The 25,793-nt window shown below is 40.0% G+C and overlaps 1 protein-coding gene across 2 annotated transcripts in view; it reads right to left on the bottom strand.

Moving 5' to 3' along the window:
- Positions 1-1,622: 1,622 nt before the first annotated feature.
- FAF1 (Fas associated factor 1) overlaps positions 1,623-25,793 on the bottom strand; it is a 190,537-nt gene continuing 166,366 nt past the window's right edge. For both annotated transcript variants that reach the window (XM_064147538.1, XM_064147537.1), the window contains 4 exons: positions 25,593-25,673; positions 25,124-25,201; positions 20,286-20,501; positions 1,623-4,831 (listed from right to left, as the gene is read on the bottom strand). In XM_064147538.1, the coding sequence (XP_064003608.1) occupies positions 4,748-4,831; positions 20,286-20,501; positions 25,124-25,201; positions 25,593-25,673 (459 nt within the window). In that variant the 3' untranslated portion in view covers positions 1,623-4,747. The remainder of the gene's footprint in view (positions 4,832-20,285; positions 20,502-25,123; positions 25,202-25,592; positions 25,674-25,793) is intronic.

Below are 25,793 nucleotides of genomic sequence, written 5' to 3'. Positions count from 1 at the left end.
TTGAATTATATTAAGGCTGCAGTGTGGTGTTAGTCTATTACACAAAGGAATCCACAGAGAAAAGCTCTAAGGAGAAAAATCTCTGGCATCTAATGAGACATGAAATACTGTCAAAACCTTTTTCCTGCAGATAAGTTACTCAAACTGAACCCTCAGGTCTGTAGTGACTACTAAGAGTTAGATCTAGAGTAAGCCTTGCTTTTGCCGCTCACACTCAAGGTACCTCCTTCCTGTCTGGCTTTCTCGACTTCTGGGCTCCCAATTTTCACAGAACTTCAGACAGCAAAACTTTGATACCATTTGTTTGCTGGAAATTAAAAAATGTCAAAGGTAAAGGTTCTAACAAGGCAATAAAGTATATTTAGAGGACTGTGGTCAATATAATCCCACAAAAGTCAGCACTGATGTCATGAGGGAGCTGCCCTGTCTTCCTCGTTTTCCACTGATCACTCCCTGTATGCTCCACCTGCTTTTTGCCAGTGCTAGTGTATATCCAGCTGCTCAGTGAGGTGGATCCATCTGAAAGTTATTCCAGGGGAGAAAAAAAAAGGTTAGCTTTAAACCAGTTTGCCTGGTCCTTGTGCAAGATGGGGGCAGAGGTGGCTCCTCTGGCAGCAGGTTGAGTATAAAACCACCTGGATCCTGGCATGCTTCGTGCTAAATCTGTGATTCCTCCATCTCCATCACCTGTGAGGAAATGGTCTCAGGCAGCGAACAACAGGTCACGCTGTGTACAACAGAGCAATTTCTGGAAAAAACAAAATTAAGGCCACTGCTATTGCTTTCCTTTTTATACAAAGTAGAACAAGAAAATTTAACCAAGGGGCAGCAATCATTCCTCTCAGGTCACATACCTGAAAAGACCAATGACTGTGATGGCAAGCCCCCATCTGCTAGCCTGAAGACTGATGCTCTTGCTTACACCTTCCCTCTCAACAGGCTTAAATAATTCAGTGCTTCAGCAGTCAAACAGCTTTAACAGCAGAGACAGTAGACACATCGAAAGTAGCCCGCACTATGGTGGTGCTGAGAGTCTGCTAAAATGTCTGCCACAGAGCCTTGTTTCTCCTCAGGCCTGTACAACTCACAGCACAGGAAAGCTTCAGTGTCAAGTACAATTCAGTGAAACTGCAGGGGAGATTCAGGTCACCATAACTGTTTTGAAATAGAAACCTACCTTCTGCTTTGTCAAATGCTGGAAGAAAGGACTGGATGCTTACCTCAATGTGTGGTCTCCGTGCTGTGAACCCCAAGTGGAGGAAGGTGCCCAGAGCCAGCAGAGAGTTGGAAGCCATAGCTCCAGTGATGAACAGCATACACAAGATGTCTCCATCTTTAGCACTTCCTGCTGGCTGCTCTGAGTGGTTTCTGGTTCTGCTCAGCAGTGACTCTTTACGCGTGGTGTGGTTTTGCTTTTGCTTTGCATTGGAGACCTAGTTATGGATTTTTGCTTGTTGTGGACCTCATTTTAAGGCACCTAAATCCTCCCGTGCATTGTTTAGGGGGTCTGGACATGAAGCTCGGACAAAGAAGTTCTTCAGCTCTTCTGTGAAACTGGATCATGTTGATTTGGGTTTTCCCCACACACAGAAGAGTGAAATCATATAACTTTTTAGCAGAAATATTACTGTAATTGAAAATTTATTTGAAGTGTCTAATGTCACTGAGTAGGTACAGTTTATGAAAGCCAAAGTCTTTTTTCTGCTACATTAAAAAGAATAAACACCCCCCCACACACACATAGCTCCATTAGAAACGCCCTTGTCACTCTCACTAGATTCAAGGGTGCATATGCAGAGAATACAGTGCAAAGACTTAAACGTTCTGCGTGTTCTCTAATGATGATCTCAAACACCAACGTCAGTAGGCAGGAAGCTTCTTCAAAAGCCAGAGTGTGCCCCACCTTCACCACAACATTCTGAAGGCCAGGAATGAAAGCTGGCATCATACAGGATTCCATTCATTAGAAGTAATTCCTTAAGACTTAAAACTAATGCATTAATCACCTTAATGACAATCCATTAATGTGAAGAACCTTAAAAAAGATAGAATCAGGGCTCTGCTCTGGAGTAAGTGTTACAGTTTTAGGATAATACTGAATTACAAAATTATTCTGTTGACTGACTAGAGGATTAAGCATGCCAGCAGAGCACACCAAGTGAATACCATGGTTTAGGAGAGCAGGAATGCTGGCACAGAATATTAATGGGGACTGGTTTGCGCTGAAGGTGTAATTTGTAAAGATGACTCTAGATGGTTGCTTATTGAAATCAGGCCCAAAGTATTTAAGGACCAAAAAGGTAATTGTTTTATTTAAAGAGTAATACACATGTTTATGTTGTGGCAGAACAATCCCCATATACTGATCTCGGTACCTCTATATTAGAGGGCAGCAATGCCACCAATCTGAACACTTCCAGTTAATTATCACTAGAACATTTTGTTAATGACATTGTGTTTTGTACTATGAACAAAAGCAGGGGAAAAAAAAATAAAGGGGTTTAGGGGGGGAAAAAAAAGCCCAAACAAACCCTGGGAGCACTGACTTCCACAAGCTCAACAAATATTCAAGCCACATTTAATAACTTTATGAAACTAGTATCAAAGTAAAGAATATATAGTCAAAATACAGAAATAAAGTCAAGTGAGAGAAAACAGCCTGATGAGATCAAACAAAAGTTAAACAGAACAGATTAATATAAACAAGTTAGCTGAAAGGTCGCTTTGCTTTGTGTAGCAGTATTTCAGCAATTCCTTTCCTCAACAGTCAGCTTAGAAGGAAGAGCTAATCTGAAAAAAAAAGATACACATCACTGCTGTATGTGTTACTGTGATTGTTTGTAGAAACAGTGTCACCCCAATTTGCAACCTATGTTAATTTCCTATTTAATAAACATTGTGGACTTCTTTTTATTTTGGTAAGAAAACAGAAGTTCAGGATGAAGTGTCTGCATTCAGCTTTCCATTACACATATATTTAGCTCTCTGTTGGCTATGAACTCTTTTATTTGTGAACAGCAAATGATTAGAATTTGCTTACACTTCCAAACTTTTTGTTTGTTTGTTTGTCATGGATACTTCACTTCTAAAAGTGTCTGATGTAGCACTTGTTAATTACAGAATTACAAAAGTAGAATAAGGCTTTCCCCCCTCATAATTTTGCATTTTTGGTAAAGGTAACAATAAATCAGCTTCACTAATACCCTAATAATAGGTGTACATTAATATCATCATCCTTCCAAAGGGAAAAAAAAAAGAAGGGTGAAAAGACTGTGTGCAATTGCTTTTTGCTCAGAATAAAACTTCCAAATCAGAACATACTTTGCTACGATAAACACTATGAGTTACACACACACAGAAAACAACGTGCCAGGTGTTAAAAAAAACCCAACCAAACAAGTTCAATTAGCAGATGACAATTCTCTAGTGCTGTTGTGCACTCACTACCCTGTAAGCTCAGGATATTAAAAAAAAAAAAAAAAAAAAAAAAAAAGGAGAAAAAAAAAATGAACCAAACCAGTTCTGGTGCAGGTTTGGCACCGAGTGCAGATTATGGTTTTAGACTCAGTATGCTCATTCTTTGCTTGAGAAATTTAAAGTACCCAGTTTTTTTTCCACATCAGATAGCAGGTAGCTGGTGCATACATTTCAGACAAAAGAACCAGGAGTTCTTGAATTTGAGAGGGGATCAGTAACCTATTGTTAAAATGTCCAAAGTGTGCAATAATAAGGCAGATTTCATATTACACCACCTCTTAAGAAATTCATTGTTCGATGACACAAACAAGGTGCTTTAAAACAGCAGAGTAACAGGATACAACGAGTGGCAGAATGAAGGAAAACTGCTAAAATGGGAACTGCCCTTTCTTTCACAATGAGAAATAAAGAACTTTTGTATCTGGTATTTGAAGGGTTTTTAACAGCTGATACTCAATATCAGCTGACTCCTGAAGTGTTGGCAAGATACCAGGTTTCTGATACTGGCCATTCCTAATGTCATTTAAATATTCACATCATGCAATAAGCAGTTTCACACACTGCAATGTAATGGAAAATACTTCCTAGACTGAATCAGAACTGAGACCCAAAGCAGAACCAGTAAATAAATATCTCGCATATATGTCAAACTATATTCTTCAAACAAAACCTTACATCTTATCAAAGAAGTCAGAAAGTACTAACAAAAATTATATGCTTTTTACTATAATACTGTTAAATTTCCATGGCTGAGAATGTCCTGTTAATTGTTTTTTTCTGCCTTTTTAAATTAGTTGACAAAGTAGAAATTCAAACACAGAAATCAAATGCATATATATACGAGAGCACTGGCTCAGCGAGATATCAAATATACAGCATTCTAGTGTCAAAAGTACAGGCAGAAATGTCCAAGACTTCTTGGTGAAAAAGGGGCATTTGAAGAGTAAAAATTCTACTTAACAATCACTCACATTTTAACAGTGCATTAATGATAACAAAAGCTGGATGATAAGTGAGCAATAGAGTCATAATGTTCAGTGTTCATTGCAGAATTTTATCCTCTGCTCATTTAAATGAGGTTGAAATCATACTTGTGTGTGTGAAACTAAGTAGCTATGGGTTGTCAAATTTTCAGGATTCTTGCAAGAGGCCAAGTTGTGACACTGAATTGAGTGGGCTGATAGTAGAAGGTGGTGTTGATGGAAGTCTTCCTTTCGATGCTGTGCCTCTGGTTCATCAAAGGATGATTAGTCCTACAATCTTGTTTGATCTATTCTTTTGCTTCTAGGAAAAGGGTTTCTTGAGGATACAGTTTTACCTCCAGTAATGATTTATTTGGATCCAGCTGTGTCACCTGCAAAGATAAGAACAAGGAATCCGTAAGTAGTCTTTCCTGAATGGTTTGGGCAGATTTTTGCTGGGCAGATTTTTGAGTCCCTCAACCAGTGACAACAGAAGTTGTGAACATGAATTCCCAGGACGCAGATTAAGAAATGGTTATTGTACTTTGAGTGGTTTTATTCATTATTTTGTAATAACAATAAACAGGACCCATAACATTAATTCCCAGGAGGTGTGGGTTTCTACCATAAAGCAATGTGTGAATACCTGCTTTTGTCCAAGTTAAGATCTTTTCAAAGGATAACTGGAGCCTGAGTTAAGATGAAAAATAAAACTCTAGTGACAAGTAAGTATCTAATCAAACTGATGGTGCAAGCAGCCTGTCCACTCCACCATGACCTCTCCATTGAAAAAAACAACTTATTCTGCCTCTGTTTTCCTGCTCCCTTTCTTGCTCAAAAGCAACTGGTGAAGCACTAAACCTTCATTTACTATGATGCTTCTCAGCTCCCTCAATGAACCTAAGTGGGGAGAAAATGATCCACTTTTGTTTGTTTGGCTATTTTTCTGTCATGCTGGTGCACTTAACTGGTGACCACACAAATCCAGTGTAGCAAAAGCACTGAGCAGTTCAATGGAAGGGAGGAAGCACAGCCCTTGGGAGAGAGATGAAAAACCAGCTCACCATATGGTGAAACTGCATCCTCGCCCCAGCTACTGAAGTGTACACTGAACGATGCATGTGTGTGTGTGTGTATGCATTATAAGTACTGTGATTTAATATATTCTCTCTGTAGTCACTTAAGTGTGTACATTTGTATGATAAGATTGTTCACTGGAATCCTAACTCCTCATTAGGTTTGTAAAGGTATTTAGGCAATTGCTTGTGCAGGTGAGCATACAGGAGAATTCCAGTGAGAGTTAAATGCCATGCAATTTGGAAAGTAATGATCCCAGCACTACCTGCACCATTACTGCCAAAAATGGTCAGCATTTGGATCTTATCACCAAGCCCTGCAAACTGCTCAACATCCTGACTATCCCACTGCCGACTTCTGCTTAAGGCACATAAGCAATTTTATTGTTTATAGTCAGCATGAAACTTTTGTGTTGAGGAGTTTATTTAGGAGCTAGACTGCTACCTACAGGACAAATTGCTTCTCTGAAAAGAGAATTTAATTGTAAATATTACATAATGTAATTATTTATATAGACTAAATAATGATGACAAGGGTCCAAGTGTTTATTCACCAAGGTTTATTCACCAAGGCTGTGGTAACCTTCAGAAGACCACTGCAACGCTTCATATAGAAAGATGAATGCAATGTCTTTAAATCTTAGCACTTTTTGAAGTATTTCACTTCCATTTTTAAACTTACTTTCCCTGGTAATGAATTTTGTTTTAGTTAATGTTGCTGTGTGAGCACACTAGTTATCAGAAGTTTGTGAATAATAGCTTGTTAGTCTCACGCTACAGATCACATATCAAATACTTTTTCTGAAGTTTAACTATTATCATATCATGCCACTCCCTTCTAAAATTCATGTTTATAAACCACTGCCAAACAGCACCAAATACTATGAGTTAATAAGAAACTCTAATGTTATGTTTTTCTTAAAAACATAACTTACTAATCCTGCTACCAATTAACACAACCAGCATTGCTCCTCTTTCTCTCTCCATCAAGCTAAACCAGAAAAAAAAGAAATTACATTGTTTTATTGGATAATTACAGGAAATTCATTAGTTAAATGCTAAAAGCTTAACACTTCCTAAGTCCACTGAAATAAATAGAATTTTACCTCCATGACTGCAACAGAATACAAAAAAGAAATCACGAACCAGAATTAAAACCTCGGAACAGATGCATTATTTTGATCCCCTAGGCAGGAAATAATTTTCTTAAACATCTTGTGCTATGGTGAGCTATTGCTTAAATTTCTGAAGAGAAAAATAATTTATTAAACCTGCTTCAATTTTAGATTCCTATTATCTACAGTCCAATTATGCATTCCTGCACAGATGCTGCTTAAATTATTGAAAGGTTATTATCTTTGAAAGCAAACCTGTTATGTAAAAAACAGCCAAAGTAGTGCATTTAAGTTTGTGATTACAGAAGTATGCTAATTAAGTATCTTGTTGCATTTTTTAACATTTTGGTATTCTGCTACAGTCCATTCTTGTAGATCAGCACAGAAAGTGAAGTAAACCGAGGTCCCTGCAATTCACAGCGCATGAGGTATTGTGCACCTGGAAAGCGATTCTCCTCTTCAGTTCAAGCTAGTATCTAATTATACTTTTATATTTTCAAATCCTGCATTTTTTTTCCCCACTCCCCCTCAAGAAAAGCTAGGAAAGACACAACAAGTCTGTTCTATATCTGAGGTAGGAAAGGGGAAAAAAAAAAGGGAAAAGCAAGCCTAGGCAACGAACACAATCCTCCAGACTGCAACCACGTAGAAACCTGTTATGTGCTGGAGTGTAATTCAAGAGACGTATCCTAGCCTCAGCTCTAAGGTTTGCAAATTTCAAGTACCCTGAATAATAACAAAGCATAATGCCCCTTCTTCAGTGCCCTCAGAAAGGTTAGCTAAAAGCATTGTGGAGTACCTGCAGTGAAAAGACTGTGCAGCTTTTCACCATAATTTCAGTGTGCTGCTTAATTCACTGAGGGACAGCAGAGTTTGCAAATGTTTACACCATTACCCAATTAACTAACAATATGGCTCCTACATCTGTCAACAAACAAAGCTGTTGTTGCTTTGTTTTAGCTCCTTGGCATTTTCTGTTCATATGGGTCGCCATTGTACTTAATTATCACACCATAACCCTTCTGCAGCTTCTACTCTGTTATCTGTGGCTTGCAAATACGTTGTTTACTATGAAGAAGAGATTCCTTATTAATGCACGCACCTCCTACCAGAAGAAATGGTTTCTCTTGTAAATATATGAAATACAAGACCTAAAAGGCTTTGTAACTTAATATTTTAAAGCAGAATTAGAAATTAAAGAGTCGTACAATAGAGATCATAGGATGCTGGCAGATCTGTACCATGCAAATGTGTGTCAAATGTGGTGTTCTAATGGGTTTTATTCACTTGAATTTACAAGGATTATTTAATAAAGCCAAGCTGATACGATATCAAAAGTATAAAATATCTTCATATTTAAATCTGTGTAACTTGTTTCACTGCTACTAAGGTAAATTTTGGAGTCCAGTGTTGACAGTCTTCTGCTCTGATGTCATTGCATGGTGCTCTTTTCAAAACAGCTCTGCACACTATGTACAGTTCATTGTCCTCATCCCCATATACCTTTATTATTTAAAGATTTCTTCTATGCTGTCAGCAATTACATAGGAGATCACTTAAGCATGTGTTCATAGACTACATCTGGTTTGACCCTATTCAACTCAAGGAGATTACATAGGTACCCAAGTATGCTTTCTTGATCAAAGCTACAAAATTCACCAAGTTCAGCATTCAGCATTTATTATAGGCCTAAACATATGTTAAAAGTATAGTGTTTCTATTTTCAAGTCCTACAATAGTTGACTTTCTACCAGTTGTACAAATGCACTCTTAAGAGTCCACTCATACACCACACGATACCAGCTGATGAGGTGCAAGTGCTTTTAAAATGTGTGCTGTGGTTTTGCTAATCTAAGTACTTCACATTATAATGAAAGATAAAATAAAAACTACTCCTTAAAAAGTGACTCTTAAGTTGCTCCAGGTTTATATAGTGAGAGTGGCAGAGGAAATACAGACTCACAGAAACATCCAGGCTGGAAAAGCCCCTCAGGATCACCAAGTCCAACCTGTAACTCTACTCTACAAGATTCATCTTAAACCATTTCCCTAAGCACCACATCTAACCGACTCCTAGACACATTGAGCGGGTGACTCAACCACCTCCCATGGCAGCTCATTCCATTGCCTGACCACTCTCTCTGTGAAAAACTTCTTCCTAATGTCCAATCTAAACCTGTCCAGCCTCAGCTTGGATATGGACATTGAGAACAGAACTCAAGTGGTAGCAAAATGACTAATACTGAAGCTGACATAACTGCTGAACAACATGCATGCACACTGTGGGCTGTCCCAAAGCCAAAGCTTGAAGTGCCCTGGCAGTGTTTATCTTCAAGCAAATAACTTTCTTTGCAAACTTCAACACTCTTCCCTCCTCAGGCAACACCTTCCAGCAACATGACCAAAGGGTGGTAACAGGACTTCATTACTGCTGGTGTCACATTTTGTGGCTGAGCTGCAAAATGTTTTGGTTTCACTGAAATAGCTTTAAGGTACTCCAACCCTTTTCTTCCAACTATTGACATGATCTTACAGGACTACATGCTTTGGTGCACCGAAGCTAAGGCTGGGTCTCATAAGAGCTTCATGATGTAATCAATGTTGGTTTGGCACCCAGGAAATATACTACTTTAATAGGTATCTGCTTTAAAGAATTCTGTGGTAATCATCTCAGCTAAGCACTAGTTCATTGGTTTGTAGCATGTCTGTGGTGCTTTGATTTTGAATGATGTAGAATGCAAAGTCAAAAGATAGTAATGTCAGCTCTTCTATTTCTCCTATAAGAATGTAAGAGCTACTTACACTTCATTCTGAATAAATTCCTTGGGGTTTTAATAACTCGATAACAAAAAATTTAATACTAGCTCAAGCAACATTTTAATACCTTTTTATATCAAAGTCTCTTTCCTTCTAGAATAACTTTTGCATAATATCTGTGTTCACCTTTGCTGACCTGCTACACCTCCTGAACAGCTGTGCTTTCACCATGTCAAAGGTGTGGTTCCTTACCCTCCCTAACTCTGCAGGGAAAAGATAAATACAAAAAAGCCCCATGGCTTAATGCCCAGGAAGGTTATTTAAAAAGAAAGAATCAAATACACAATTATTATGACACTTACACAAGCAGTAAATATCACACCCTTCACCTTTCTCTACACCCTAGGACAAGGATCTGATTCCTGAGCAGCACAGCCTCTATGCTACTTACACACGCATGAATACATTTAATGAATCTAACGGACAAAGAGTTCTTTTACTCTCTTTACTAATCCTCCCAAAGCATAAATGCAATAGAAATTACTTAAAGGCACACCTGGTAAAGTACCAGATCTGTTTAAAAAAACCTATGTTTTCAAAATGACACACAAACAAATACAGCAATTCCTTCTACCTATTGAAGTACCTGTGGGTTATACAGATAATACACTCAACGTGAGCAACAAGCAGAAGTAGGGCTACTTCATAGAAATGTATGCAACTACATCTGCTGTAGTTGAATAAATGTGGAGATAATTTACATCTGAATTGAAGAAAGTCATCACAAATAAGAAAAAATATGCCATAGTAAAAGACTTCTAGTCCTGTTGCAAATACAAAGGCTTAATCCAGATATGTCCCACTCTTGCTGTCTTGTTCCTCAGAAAAGATTCTCTCAACAGTATTTTAGAGAAGCATATTTGCAAATATATTTACTAAGCAAAGAAAAAGGTGGTGATGGACCAGATTTTTTTTTATCTTCTACTTTGAGCATGCTTTCCCCTCTTAGAAAAGCCAAGCAGCTCTGAGATAGAATCATAGAATCAACCAGGTTGGAAGAGACCTCCAAGATCATCCAGGCCAACCTAGCACCCAGCCCTATCCAATCAACCAGACCATGGCACTAAGTGCCTCATCCGGTATTTTCTTGAAGACCCCCAGGGACGGTGCCTCCACCACCTCCCTGGGCAGCCCATTCCAATGCCAATCACTCTCTCTGTGAAGAACTTCCTCCTAATATCCAGCCTATACCTACCCTGGCACAACTTGAGACTGTGTCCCCTTGTTCTATTGCTGGTTGCCTGGGAGAAGAGGCCAACCCCCACCTGGCTACAATGCCCCTTCAGGTAGTTGTAGACACTAACAAGATCACCCCTGAGCCTCCTCTTCTCCAGGCTAAACAGGCCCAGCTCCCTCAGCCTCTCCTCATAGGATTTGTGCTCCAGGCCCCTCACCAGCTTTGTTGCCTTTCTCTGGATACTCGAGATGAAGCCATTCATTACACAGAGTAAATTTTCATAGACTTAATTTAGATTACAAAAGAATGTGCTGCATAGTCTATGAAGGCTTGTAAACTTGATTTGCATGACTTGGCTTTTTGAACAGTAAATTAAGATAGCAGCTGCTTTCTCTGCTTTTTAAAATAATGGAAGTGTAAATAGTAAGGATAAACCCAAACACAGTGTGTAGCTGTATTTGTACTGTCCCACCTGGAGTGTATGATGCTTTTTCAGAGGTTCAACATGAAATCACAATTCTAGATAAGACTGGATTTTTTTTTAAGTTTAAGCCAAGCAGTGCTACAGGCTGGGGACAGAGTGGCTGGAAGGCAACCAGGAAGAAAGGGACCTGGGGGTACTGGTAGATAGTAGGCTGAAGATGAGCCAGCAGTGTGCCCAGGTGGCCAAGAGAGCCAATGGCATCCTGGCCTGCATCAGGATCAGTGTGGCCAGTAGGACAAAGGAGGTTATTCTGCCCCTGTACTGGTCAGGCCACACCTTGAGTCCTGTGTCCAGTTCTGTGCTCCTCAATTCAAGAGATGTTGAGGTACTGGAACATGTCCAGAGAAGGGCAACAAAGCTGGTGAGGGGCCTGGAACACAAACTCTATGAGGAGAGGCTGAGGGAGCTGGGGTTGTTTAGCCTGGAGAAGAGGAGGCTCAGGGGTGACCTCATTGCTGTCTACAACTACCTGAAGGGAGGTTGTAGCCAGGTGGGGTTGGTCTCTTCTCCCAGACAACCAGCAACAGAACAAGGGGACACAGTCTCAAGTTGTGCCGGGGGAAGTACAGGCTGGATATTAGGAGGAAGTTCTTCCCAGAGAGAGTGATTGGCATCGGAATGGGCTGCCCAGGGAGGTGGTGGAGTTGCTGTCCCTGGAGGTGTTCAAGAAAAGACTGGATGAGGCACTTAGTGCCTGGATGATCTTGGAAGTCTCTTCCAGCCTGGTTGATTCTATGAAAAGCATCCCATGTTAGTAGAAGAAAGCTTAAACCCCACAAACACTGATAATTGTTGCACAGAAATACACATGGCTAAAATACATCTGGTTGCTAACAACACTGAATATCTCATTTGTATTTATTTCTAAGAATTAATCTCACAGAAAAATCACCAAAAAAGCTGCATCCTCCTTCAAGCCTTTCAAACAGCTCATTTTCAACAACAAAATAACAAATACACTGTTTGATATTGGCAGGAGTGAAAACATTCAAATATTTAAATTAATCAGAGTCTCTTTCAATAATGTGACTTTTGTTGATGTGTTACTGACAGCATTAAAATACTTGACAAGTTGCATTATACATTGAGAGTAAGAAGTCAAAGTTAGCAGCAGTCAGAGGAGTTATCTGCAGGGAGTGCACAAGATGATGCAGGTTTCCACAGTGCCAACAACTCCAAGACTGGGGGACTTTGGTGTAAAGCTCTCAGATTTTCTGCTTTTTTCCCTTTATTCTTTTTGTTTTGGGATATTTGATCTGTTTAGCAATTTTGTGTGGTATCCTGGGAAAGCAAAAGATGAAGAATACTCCAAAATGGATCTTTTCCTGATAAAGAGCCTGCAGACAGAAGAACTCCATTATGTGCTCTCTCAGAGTATTTACTTTCAGTTTTCTTCCTAAGTAGAGCAGGATTTAAGAATTGGCTGCTACAGCATTTGTATGTTAAGCATCCTCTGTGCTGTGCCAAGGAGTGAAACAGTCCGTTACCTGTGGACACTGCTGCCAGCGTGCTCATATCCAGCTAACAGCTATTCACTTACTTCATCATTTAAAAATGTAACAGCTACAGCAAAGAAAGTTCACATCCCCACAAACACCTCAGATAGGAAGGAAACAGACACATTTTCTGGAAGTCTGAAAACATAAATGCATTTAGTGCTCCAAATGAACTACAAGGACTTTGCTTTGCATATGTACATCCCAAAGGGGGATGGATGTGAACACAGTCACTCACAGGAGAATGACCCAGGATTGGATTTGTGTGCACTTAATTACAACTGTGTGGAAAAACAATCCAAAAGGATTTTTGTCACAAGTTCAAAGGATTAAGATGCTCAGATACCAAAAGGATCTCTATAGTATAATGTTATGATTGGTAGATAGGTAAAGTGAATAAAAAGTGCACCCAAGACTGCTTTGGTGATTTAGTCTGATGCATTACTTGTGCAATTACCAAAACAGCAGGAGATCATTAAATTTTCTGGTAACCAGATGCAGCATTATTAGTATCATACTATTACAAAGGCTTCTGATTGGTATTTATCGTTACATTTTCCTCCTGCAAGAAGGAAAAAACCAACAAAACTGACACTAAGCAGGAATTCTGAGGGAATATCTCTAGGCCCAGTATATGCTGGATGATGCCATATGCAATAGAAAAGGTCTGCAGCTTAGCTGTGAATACTAATGCGCCTCCCCGAAATAAATGTCCTGTAAAATGGGGCAGCACCAAATCAAAGAACACTTTTGGTCTGAGGGATGTGCTTGGGTGGAATATATTAATCACATGGCTGGCATTAGTCACTGGTCTGGCTAATGGAGATGACTCAGCTGAGAGTTCATGTACTGCTGCGCCAAGTATTCAGTGTTGTGCTGAGTGCTTGCGTACTTTAGTGAGGCTCAAGTAAAACAGCTCACCTGAAATGCACACTTACTTCCTGAAACTGGTTAAACACACCCTGTATTCAAATAGAGTCAGAAACTGCATTCACCTACAGACTATAATCCTATTTCTTTTTAGGATAAGATTACATCTACGAGAGAAGGAAGACATTTCTTCCATCTGCTTTCGGTGACTTGATACATGAAGGGCTTTGATATTTCTCTATGGGTATCACAGCTGCTTGTGCCAAGACAGCGTGTCTGACAGGACAGGGCAAATCTGTCTGTCTTGGAATAAAACATTATGAAAAAGCTTTCTGTCTTACTTCCAGAATGTTTCAACTACCTAGATGGAAGATACCTTGCCACAAAAGCAAACAGCACATTTCAAGAAGTGAAATCTACTCAATATTCTCTAGGGCACTGCCACTGTTTTCCACAGGGCAAGAATATCACCTGCTCCTTTTGTAGGTGTTGACCGAAATCACAGAATGGCTAAGGTTGGAAGGGACCTCAAAGATCATCCAATTCCAACCCCCTGTCATAGACAAGGACACCTCCCATTAGAACAGGTTGCTCAAGGCCTCATCCAGCCTGGCCTTGAACACCTCCAGGGAGGGAGCATCCACAGCCTTCTTGGGCAACCTGTGCCAGTGTCTCACCACCCTCATTGCTAACAACTTCTTCCTAACATCCAGTTTAAATCTCCCCTCTGCCAGTTTAAACACATTCCTCCTCATCCTGTCATTACAAGATCTTATCAATAGTCCCTCCCCAGCCCTCCTGTAGCCCACTTCAGATACTGGAAGACCACTCCAAGGTCTCCTCAAAGCCTTCTCTTCTCCAGGCTGCAGAGACCCAACTCTAGTAGCCTGTCCTCATAGCAGAGCTGCTGTAGCCCTCTGAGCATCTTTGTGGCCTCCTCTGGACTGGCTCCAACAGTTCCATGTCCTTCTTGTGTTGGGGGCTCCAGACCTGCACATAGTACTCCAGGTGGGGGTCTCACAAGAGCAGAGTAAAGGGGAAGAATCTCCTACCTTGCCCTGCTGGCAATGCTTCTCTTGATGCAGCTCAGAAGACCCAAAAGACAGTGATGTTATTCTTTATAAGGAACAAACTTGTTAAGAGCAGTAAAACCTTGGGGGTTGCAAATGCTTCAGTGATCTGGCTGCAATGGTATGTGGTCCATTCCTCTTGCACTCAAGGTTAATCAGCCCAATTGTTCTACTGTTACAAGAACAATCACAAATCATATTTCTAAAAGAGGCATGGGAATATGCTAGTCTGGTATGGCCAATTTGCTTAGGCAACATCTCAGTGTCTTAACTAAACTAAACTTAGCTGCTTGAATAAATAAAATAACAACATATCCTGAAAGGAGAGAAAAGACAAGGGCAGGTAATGTTGACTTAAGCACAGTTGAGAGCTGTCTAAACCTTTGTAGGTGGCCGTGGCCTTGTGTAAACTAGATCAGAACTGATAAACATGCCACTGTCAGATTTAATATTGACCTGAAGAAGTTTAAATTATGTTAATTAAAACAGATGAGTACTAATTTATGTACTAGGAAATGAAAATATCAGTAGCTGAAATGACTGGAAAAATAGTATGAATCACATGTTCAATTTCCCCCAAACTTGAAAAACCATTCTCAATTTTTTTGAGCTTATCAGAAAAAGATTTCATTCCTTTGCAAGCCTCCTTTGCTGTAAGACAGATATTCAAGTTACTTCCCTGATTTATGTGAAGTGGCTAGAAGGGCTATTGGGTATAACCACAACACAACCACATGAATTCTTTCTCACATAACACCTTTCTTCCATTTTTCTATCAAGATGGTGATTAGGAGAAAGAATGTTAACAGCCAGAAATGATCCTGGACATCTAACTCTTTGGTGAAGAGTTTAAATACCACCTAGTGAGTTTAAAAGTAGGTTGTCTGAAGGAAGCAGCTTGCACTGGGTGGGATGCAGAATAACTCTTAGGAAAAATGGCTTCTAGAACTGATATACAAAGTTGGCAGACATATGGCTTAGACTCTAATATTAGCTTTCCAAGAACATCAGAGGACAATGACCTGGTCAGCTGGGTGCTGCAGCTGAACTTGCTATCCTGTGGCATTATTTTTACCACTGTGGGCATTGAAGAGGATTACTCCTGCCAGAGCAGGGGAATAAAAAAACGACATTTGGGTTTGCAGAAATATCTTTCTTTATGCTCCCATATAGTATTAAGATTTGTCTGGCCTTAAATTTACTGAAATGCTGATCACACCTAATTTGAACTGACATGTAATTTGAGTTACATTTATTTTCTGCTTTTTCAAAGGAGACAGATTTTTTTTTGTTTGTTTCTGCTTATTTAAACTGCTGTTGAAATTGGTTAATTAAAAGGATTTAAAAAATCTTAATACTCTAAACAGACCAAACTGGTTCTGAATTATTAAGCAACATTTTAGATGCATTTAAATAACCTTAAGTGACTTAACTGCCACCTGATCCTAAGCTGTGGCTCATAAAAATAAAATGGGAAATACTGTAGAAGTCTTGGCTCACCAGAGCTCCCAGATACAGTAAATAAAGAGCTTAAGTCTCTAATACCATGTCTGCAAAAGGCATCCTCTCAAATAACATAACTAATGCTGCACCCTAAGAAGAAATAAGCAGAAGAAATTATTGATTTTTCAGAAGAAACTAACAAATTCAGTCTTTCCAAAGAGAGAGCATGCTAGGACTTCCCTTTACTGAGATACCATACAGCACTCACAACCATACTGTTAACTCTAGGTAGGGTGTCTGAGGCACAGTTTGTGTACATCTGCTCTGCACAATCTTCCCATTGTTTCAGCTAGACCTGGTACACTTCAACTTCTTACTTGAAATATGGTGAAATGTCCACTCTGTAAGATGCTAAAAACTTTGAGGGAGACTTCTGCAGATGTCTACCACAGAGGGATGGGAGGAACTGATCATCCAGGAAGTCTCCAAAGTACTGGGAGAAGTGTTGGGGAAAGCTTTCAAGAGAAAGGGAATTAGAAATACTGAAGGAGAAGGCTGACTGAGCACATTAATATGTTTAGGCTAAGCTGTATTTGTTATAGCTAAATGCATTTTGAAGATCAGAGAGATTCTTGGCAGGAAGGGAACTACAGTTCTGAAACTAGCACTTACATGCAACAGCTCACACCTTCGCTTCCACAGCGCCTTCGCAGGTGCGTTTAAGAATAATGCAAAGGATTCACAACCATAGAATGGTCTGGGTTGGAAGGGACCTCCAAAGGTCATCTAGTCCCATTGCCCTGCAGTGAGCAGGGACACTCTCCACTAGATCTGTTTGCTCAGAGTCTTGTAGCGCCTGACCTTGAATACCTCTAGGGATGAGGCCTCAACTACCTCCCTGGGCAACCTGTTCCAGCATTCCATCACCCTCATGGTAAAGAACTTGTTCCTAATACTCAAGCTAAATCTGCTCTTCTCTAATTTAAAACACTACTCCTTGTCTTATCCCTAGAGGCCTTTGTAAATAGTCCCTCTCCAGCCTTCTTGTAGGCCCTCTTCAGTTATTAGAAGGCTGCTATTAGGTGTCCCCAGAGTTTTCTCTTCTCCTGGCTGAACAACCCCAGCTCCCTCAAGCATGTCCTCATAGCAGAGATGTTCCAGCCCCTGATCATTTACATGCCTGTCCTTTGGACCTGGTCCATCCGGTCCAAGTCCTTCCAGTGTTGAGGGCTCCAGAGCTGGCCACTATTCCAGGTGAGGCCTTTTCACTCTGACAGAGGTGCTTGCTAAATTTAGAGGTACAGGTTACCTGATGACTCAGCTCCTCCCATGCCACAGAGCCTTGCTGGTATCAGAGAATCACAGAATGTCAGGAGCTGGAAGGGACTTCAAAAGATGACAGGCACACACTGCTGCCTTGCTTAAGGACTGAGAGAGGAGGTGGTTAATGTCTAATTTCAGTGCTAGCAGAAAGAACAACCCAAGACAAAGGCCCAATAACGAGTCACTGCATGTGTTTAACTGCTTTGGAATGTCGCTGCTGCTTTAAAATCTACAAGTAGTGCCTGGGAAAGGTTAATCTGTGTATTTACTCACACGTAGAAGTTTGTATTTACAGTAGGGTTATGATACCAACTTTAAGTTAGCTAAGGATATCTGTGTAAGCAACTGGAACATAGAACTAAGAACTAATGAATTTTTATTTGCCAAAGAAGTAAAAATACTTCAATGACACTGTATCAGCGTGGCAGGACTGGCAGCTCTGAAAAGCAGGTAAAAACGCGCTAGGAAGTTCACCACAAGACAATGGTGATTTGATTGGAAACAATCCCCTTGTTCTGGCAGAACAGAAACACATTTGGGTGTGTGTGCTATTGTAGTACTGATGAGGGAAGGAGAAAAAAAACCTAACAACTTGAAAAGACAGGCTTTCATCTTACCGCAGCAAACAATCCAGCAAAGGAATGCTGGCGCTTTCAGAAATCTGTCTAAACACACACAGACATTTTAAACACTATTGTTTCCTGGAGCATAAGCACCCCAAATACTCTATTCTTGTTGCACAGATTTCAATGAGTGTCTGTGGTACATGTCACGCAGCAGAAGGCTCTGGAGAACTTGCAGTGTAATTTTAAGAGACCATATACCACAAAGCCTAAGGTGATGAACGTGAACTTTCACTGTGCTTCCAACAAGGCATTCATCCAGGACCTCTTTTGTGTTTCTTTTTACATCTGCCTGTGGAATGGTACACTTCAACTTTCCAAACCTGGGGACCATGGCAGATGTCATTTATAGTTCTCAGTGGTCAGCACACCCCTAGGGATTATACTTTGTCTGTTGTAGCTCTGATGGTCACAATGGCAACCAAATTCATACATGGCCACTGAGTCAAGTTGCATGACTCATTTATGCGACTCCTCACACATGGCATCATTAGGTAGAAATCATAGAAAAAAGATGACAGGATCTCTGCTTACCATGCCACAGACCAACACTCTGCTCCCTGCCATTATATTCTCCCTTCTTGGCCCCAGTGTTTGCTCCCTGACAGTTTCATCAATGTGCTGGAATTGTTGGCCTGTTCTAATTGTCACTTTTCTACTCCTTTCAAAATTTGTTCTTACGTCAGTTTTCTGAGCAATTTCTGAGTGCGTTACAGCAGGCTAGGATTAATCATGATGATGGTGTGATTATGTACAGAAGCAGCAGATCTAAAGTGAAAACAAATATATAAAAGCGAGAGTAATATCCTTGTAGTTTTTTAATATTAACCATGTCCTAAGACATGAATATGTTATGGGCAGGGAGGTTTGACCTGAACAATATTTTAAATACACAAGCCCATTGTTTAGACTGTGGCAGACTGGCTTTCTTCTGTCAAGTAAACTCAACAAGCAGTCCTTCTGGAAACACAGGTGACTCTTCTAGTCTTTGGTTCTACTGGAAATGAGATTACAAGCTTAAGGAGTGAGGTTAATTAGCAATTAATGGGATTCTTTAAGCACTGCTTTTCAGTCTGACTGATAAAGGCTCTCAATATAAGGCAAAGTGGCAGAGAAGCTGTAAGCACTACAATCCTGTTCAAAGAGTTATGCCAAAAATTGGTCAGAAATCACATCTACTACTGGTCAGAAATCATGTTCACTCTCAATGCTGTAAGCTTGCTACAGACATTAATTTCTTTCCCACTGGAGTACTTACAAATAAGGTGATAAAACAAAAGGTATTTGTTTCCAAGCAGAATTGAGAATGTGTTAAGCAGGGCCTTATTCCTAGTGAACTATCTCCAGGGGCAGCAAGGGAAACAAAATGGAAAAGCAACCCAAGTTATTGAGCTCCTTTGATGAAAATTGGATTAACCAGTCAACTGGAGATGTCCCCAGCAAAAGAAAACCCCAAAGCATCTGATCCAGAGATGCCCATACTCATTCACAGTACTGAGGCAGTCTAGCCAAACAGCTGCTGAACTTCACCCACCACTGCCTGGCACTTCACTGGCATCCTGTAGTGCCTGTTACCTTCACCTTTTATGCAGGACTCCAGGTAATTACAGCAGTTGGACCCACTGAGTCTTACCTTTACTGTAGTAATGGCTAAATAGGAAAAGAAAGTTATTTTGTAAAGGAGCAGAAAACATACAGCTATATTTTAAAAGAAGCTTAGTAACCAGCATATAAATACCTGTTGATACATAAAGAGAATTTAAGCAGCTTTTGTAAGCAGCACTGATTTTGAAAATGAGTCACAGCAAGTACATCATTAGAATTTGAAGGTAGGGGATATGATTGTTTACTGGTGTTAAGTAACAGGTGGATGAATGATTTATTAGAACATACCAGTTAGCTCATAACTGTATACTCTGTATATATTCTGACACTGAGCCTTCCTGGCTTATAAAACTGCATCACAATGGCAAAACCAGAGCGATCAAAACCAGATCAAAAGACAGACCTAAAGAGTGTGCCAATATTGATGCAGTTTCCTTCAAAACAGGACACTAACAATGCTGCCTCAGCATATTCAGGCAGTTTTCATTGACTATGGTTCACAGTTTGTTTGTTTCACAAACAGGATGTTTTACAATGTCACTGGAAACAGGCTTCTGAAAGCAGATTTGTATGTAGCATATGATAGCAGTGGTAGGTTAGCACCTGGCTTGCTTACAGCCACAGAACTTGGCAGCTTTCCAATGGATTCAGGCATGTCTTTTACCTTCTGTGCTGTAACACACTGGTCATCTAGCATATAGGGCTGAGAAGTAGTGGTATCTATTCCTGAAAGGTGCATTTACTCACATCTCTCCTCGGAAAGGTGCCCAGCAGCTTGTACTCCTCCCAAGGATACCCCTTGGAGGCTACAAAATCAAAGACAACCTGCAGCTTGCTGCTGGCCAGGAAACGTCGCTCAAAGAATTCTCCGCTGGGTGTCCGAATACGCAGTTTGCTGACGGACTCGGTGCTCTCCTCCTTTGGCTCGGGAGGCAAAGACTGCTCAAGAGAGAGCCTGATAGCCTGAGGAAGGAAAAAAAAATCACTCAGCTTGCAATGCCAGCAGCAGAAGAAAACAACAGAAACCTTTCCTTTTTATTTCTTCTAGAACTTCAAGGTGTGCTGGAGTGCTCCAGAGCCACAGTTGTGTTTTATATCTCAATGGCAATATCATTTTTATTCACTCCTTAATAACAGCCCACTAGATAACTAATTAAAACAAATCCTTCTTTATAACATATATTACTAGGTCTACAGTTAATGCATGGTGGGGATAAGTAATTTAATCATTTGGCAGAAAGCCTTGGGAAAAAAATGAATGAGAGAATAATTGTCAAGTGGCCAATTACTTCCTTTAAAGGGTATAAAAGACAGTAAAAGTATTTCTTTAAATGCACCCATCAATTTGTCTTCCTCTTGCACAGAGTTCTTCACCATGAGGGTGGTGAGACCCTGGAATGGGGTTGCCCAGGGAGGTGGTGGAAGCCCCATCCCTGGAAGTGTCTAAGACCAGGCTGGATGAAGCTCTAGACAGCCTGATCTAGGGCAAGGTGTTCCTGTCCATGGCAGGGGGGTTGGAACTAGATGATTCTTTTGGTCCCTTCCAACCCTGACTGATTCTGTGATTCTGTGTGTAACTGACCACTTGCAGCAAAGAGCAGACCTCTAATGGCAGTTCCAAGTAAGAAAGTATAGGCAGGAGATTTGACACAAACTAAACTATCATTAAATACAAGACATAATATAAAGACATTATATACAAGACATAATGAGAAGACATTAAACTAAGACATAGATGTCATTGTACACTGGAATGGGCTGCCCGGGGATGTGGTGGAGTCGCCATCCCTGGGGCAGTTCAAGGCAAGGTTGGACGTGGCACTTGGTGCCATGGTCTAGCCTTGAGCTCTGTGGTAAAGGGTTGGACTTGATGATCTGTGAGGTTTCTTCCAACCCTGATGATACTGTGATATCTCAAAGGTACATTAGGTATATACATATAAAAGTAGGAATGGTCAGAGAGGAGGACTGGAAGAACAGTAATTGGAACTTCAAGATTTTAAGCAAGCTGTTATTATAAATAATAATTATTATTATTTGCAGGAAGATGCTTCCAAGCCCAGCTGTGTACATCTTTTTGCAACAACTTGCATGAAGCCAGCCCCAAAACTGCGATGACATCACAAGTCTAAAAACCTGTAATTCTGCTAACACTGTGCCTACTGCTATGTGTACTGCTGATGTCCAGGTTTCAAGGGCAGAAGCCAACTCTGTGCTCTCTGTCCTCTACCTTTGTGAGCTACTGCAAGACTTTGATCAGAAATTCTTGCAAAAAATAATTATGCCTGGTATTAGAGTGCTGCAGGAGGTGGACTGGACTTCTGAGGGTACTGAGTGTGGTTGGTACTGGCGGGCAGGCATTGGCCTCTGTTACAAAGCAGCTCCTACTTAGCAGCCTTGTTACAGCATCACCTCACTTGAGACAGCAGTCAAGAACACCAGAGAATGGAAACAGCAGCAGCACCATGCTGCCTCCCCCAAAACATACCTAAAAGACAATTTTTCAAAGTGAAGAGGCAGTTAAGCTAGGATTTACCCAGATTTTGAGGGACATTTCAAGATACATAGTTGCTATTCCTGCCTTTGAAAACCTCCCCAAGGTCATTCAGGAACAGAAACTGACGCAGGATGATTACATTGAAAAGGGAATGGACTGGGCAGAAGCAAGATTATGAAGGCTTTTAAATAGTCTACATCTTACACACGAACCTCTGAGCAAATTATATCTCAGTATAAATATTTATACATAGAACTTGAGTTCATTTTTGCTCATTTACCGTGAGATTATATTTTAAATAGAGTCTATTTTAATTTTCTCATTCTCAACCACCTGCTTACTATCTTTCTGTTTTGACATTTCCCCACACAGTATAACAACAGATGCTACATTATTTACTGAACCCAATCAATTATATTATAGAAAAATAAACAACAGTAGCTCATTAGAGCTCTTTTCTTGTGCCAAGAGTGTGTCGCTCCCCAAAGTAACTATTCTCCAAGGCTTCAACATTAAAATGGCAATTTACAGTGGATATTCTGTACCAGCAAACCAAGGCAGAAAACAATGATGTGATGGATCACATTAAAAACTCTTGGATCTGAACAAGCAATTTCAGTTTGTTGATAAAAAGATGTTCAGTATGTGAATAGCTCACTAGTCAGATTTTAAACATATGAACTGAACATAAAGCCACTTCAGTAAGTAAACATTGTTGCAGAACAATTCAGCCTAAGTAATCTGTATGGAAAATGGGGAGTGTTAGTAAACATTATTGTTAAAATCCCTTTTGTTCTGCTAAGCAAACAGATCCCATTATTTTCATTACTGTGCTCTACATTAAAACAGAGAAGTCCAGGTATATTTTGATAACATGGGCTGGTCCTGCAGCCTTTGCCTAAGAAAACGATTTCCAAAAGGCCAAGCTATCAGAAAAGGTTCAGGAGCAGATATAATAAAGTAGAATTAATTACTGTTTCTATGCATGCAAAATTACTTAACACCCCCCTCCCACCAATCCCCCATATTTCTTACTTGATGCTGAGTGTGAGCTGATTGCTCAGCAGCCTGTTACTGCTCAGTACTGGTGTATGTTCTATTGCTAAACCTCACACAATTGCCATCTTAACAATGACTCTCGAAAGAATTCTCACAGCTCCATTCTGTGCACTGCTTCTTCAGTTGTTTTTTAGCTTCCACCCTTGGCTTATATTAACAGGAGCTAAGTAAGTAATCAAATACTGTAGGATAAGAAAGAAGAAGGGCACTGCATCTTTCCCAAACTATTGAACGCTCCTGTTTGGTATTTACAATGCAGTAGTTTAAAAGGTTCTTGAATGTCTAAGTGGTTCAGGCTTTTTAATGCCATTATCTTGCTCAAAAAATACATATGCAAATGCATTGCTCATACAGTTTGTTTATTGGGTTTATTGCAGGGAATAATAAATGTGTTCATAGCCAACTTTTTTTGTAGTTGTATAATGCAATTTTTCATACATCAGCAAAGTACACAAGACTGAAATGTCAAGTATACATTTAAGTCACGTGTAGGGGGGAATAAGCAAGGCTGTGATTTATCAGAACTCCACGAGTTCCAAGGACTTTAACTAAGTGGAGAATTAAATGACAATATAATTCCAAATTTGAAATCTCCACAGCACATGGAAGTCAAAGCAAAGAAGTTATATTAAGTCCACCAAAAATAGAGCAACTCTGATATTTTATATAAATGAATGTTAAAAATATTTATATTTTATGTATATTTGATATAATAATGGAAACATATTCATTAAACATATATCCAAAAAGGAAGCTGATACAGCTTTGGATTCATTATTAGCAATTTGCTCACAGAATCTTGTATGCCTAAAAGTCAAAGGCCAACTTCCAATCAACTGTGCTTTCAGTCAAGACATTTACCTGTGAGTATCTCTTTCACTTTGAGAATGTTATTTCAGGCTTTCAAGGACCTTTACAATTATCAAACTGTTTCACAGATGTTTGGTAAGGACTTCTGCTTCAAGAACTTCACAGAAGAGATGGAAGTACTTTCACCACTAGTCTATCTCCCCAATCCTTTGAAATGTGGTGGCACTTCAGGGAAAGAAATGTGGCCTTTTTACTCAGCACATTTTGTATTTCCCAAAAGATGAAAAAGAGGAAGTCACTGATACAAATAAATTTGTGTACGTGATGCTTTACACAAATACCTACATGGACACACAGCTAGGACAGGAGCTAGCCTAGAGCATGGAGAGAGGCTGCAGGAGTCATCTCCAACAGGCACTGTGACCCTCAAAAATCGTAGACTTGTTAAGGTTATAATAGGCCTGTTGCATCATCAAACCAACTGTCAACCCAACACCACCATGCCCACTAAACCATGTCCTGAAGCCCCATGTCTAGATGTGTTTTGAATACCTCCAGAGATGATGACAGAGAATCTACAAAATACCAATTTGAGAAACAAGTAATCTTCACAGCACAGGGTTTCTGCTATCTTCTATAAGCCTAGAAACATGATCACAATTTTTCTTCAGAGAAAGATTCTGTAGAAGCCTGCTTTAATTTTTTTTTTTCTTTTAAGGTCCTTTGTCTTCCAAATTAAATTTGTAGCTTGTTTGATCAGATTTGCAGCTACTCTTTGTGCTACTTCCTGGTATTATATTTTTAAGAGGTGTGTCTGTAGAAACGAGGTTAGAGGTTCCCAAGGATTCACAGTATCACAGTATCATCAGGGTTGGAAGAGACCTCACAGATCATCAAGTCCAACCCTTTACCACAGATTCCACCATTTATGGAGCTCATTTTATGCATCTTCTGTCATCAGGCCTGCAAACATCTGGCTGTAATTCAGACCCAGATGAAGTACTTGTCACTCAGATGATAGAAAAAGAGAGCTATTAAACAGCGGATGAAAATTATTTAGTTGCATAATGGTTTATATGTATAGTAAGTAATTAAAAAAAGAAGTGTTCACATAAAAGGTATACTTGAGATGAAAGCTGCAGTGTATGTTGAATGGAAGTTGCAATGTCCATAAGCTTCATGAACCTAAGAAGTTGCCAGAAAAGGTAAAACATCTCACCTCACGTTCTTCCTCCTGCTCCTTCCGAATCTGCTCCAGGCGAAACTGCTCTGCCATTTCTCTCTCTTGTGCTTCCCTCTAAGAAACACAAACAGCAATCACACATCTGTTGCCTTGCTCCCCTTATCTGCATTTAATGATGTGCATTGGCCATATAGAACCAAAGAAACTTCTCAACTTTTCTTCAGAAATTAATATAAGAAATAGGATATTTATTAAGTGATCTTTTCCTGTCATTCCTTTCCCAACTACCAGAACTAAGTGAGGCCAGGACTGCTTTGGCAAAATGACGTAAGTCACATCTACCCCTCATGACTGTATCTAGTGCCATTTATAATCACCAAGGGCAGTAACAGCTCCCATCTTAAGAGCAGAACTGAAGGCAGGCAGTCCCCTGCACCAGAGAAATTTCACTCCCTGTGCAGTTTCCCATTCCAGCATTCATGGCATCACTTCACCCTGCACACACCTTTGCTCTGTCTGCCTCCAGGGATATGCGGTATGCTTCATCCTGCTCTCTTTTCACATTTTCTCTGGCTTCACGTTCATCCTAAAGTGAAAAAACAAACAAACAAACCCCAAAACCATCAGGAAACAGCAGACCAATATGAAATACACTATTTTGTTCACAGCACTCAAAGTCACTCACTCAGTGATTTAAAAATATTTG

This window comes from Pogoniulus pusillus, chromosome 8, assembly GCF_015220805.1.
Source record: "Pogoniulus pusillus isolate bPogPus1 chromosome 8, bPogPus1.pri, whole genome shotgun sequence".
NCBI classification, from domain to species: Eukaryota; Metazoa; Chordata; class Aves; order Piciformes; family Lybiidae; genus Pogoniulus; species Pogoniulus pusillus.
This window is presented reverse-complemented; position numbering and strand designations above follow the sequence as displayed.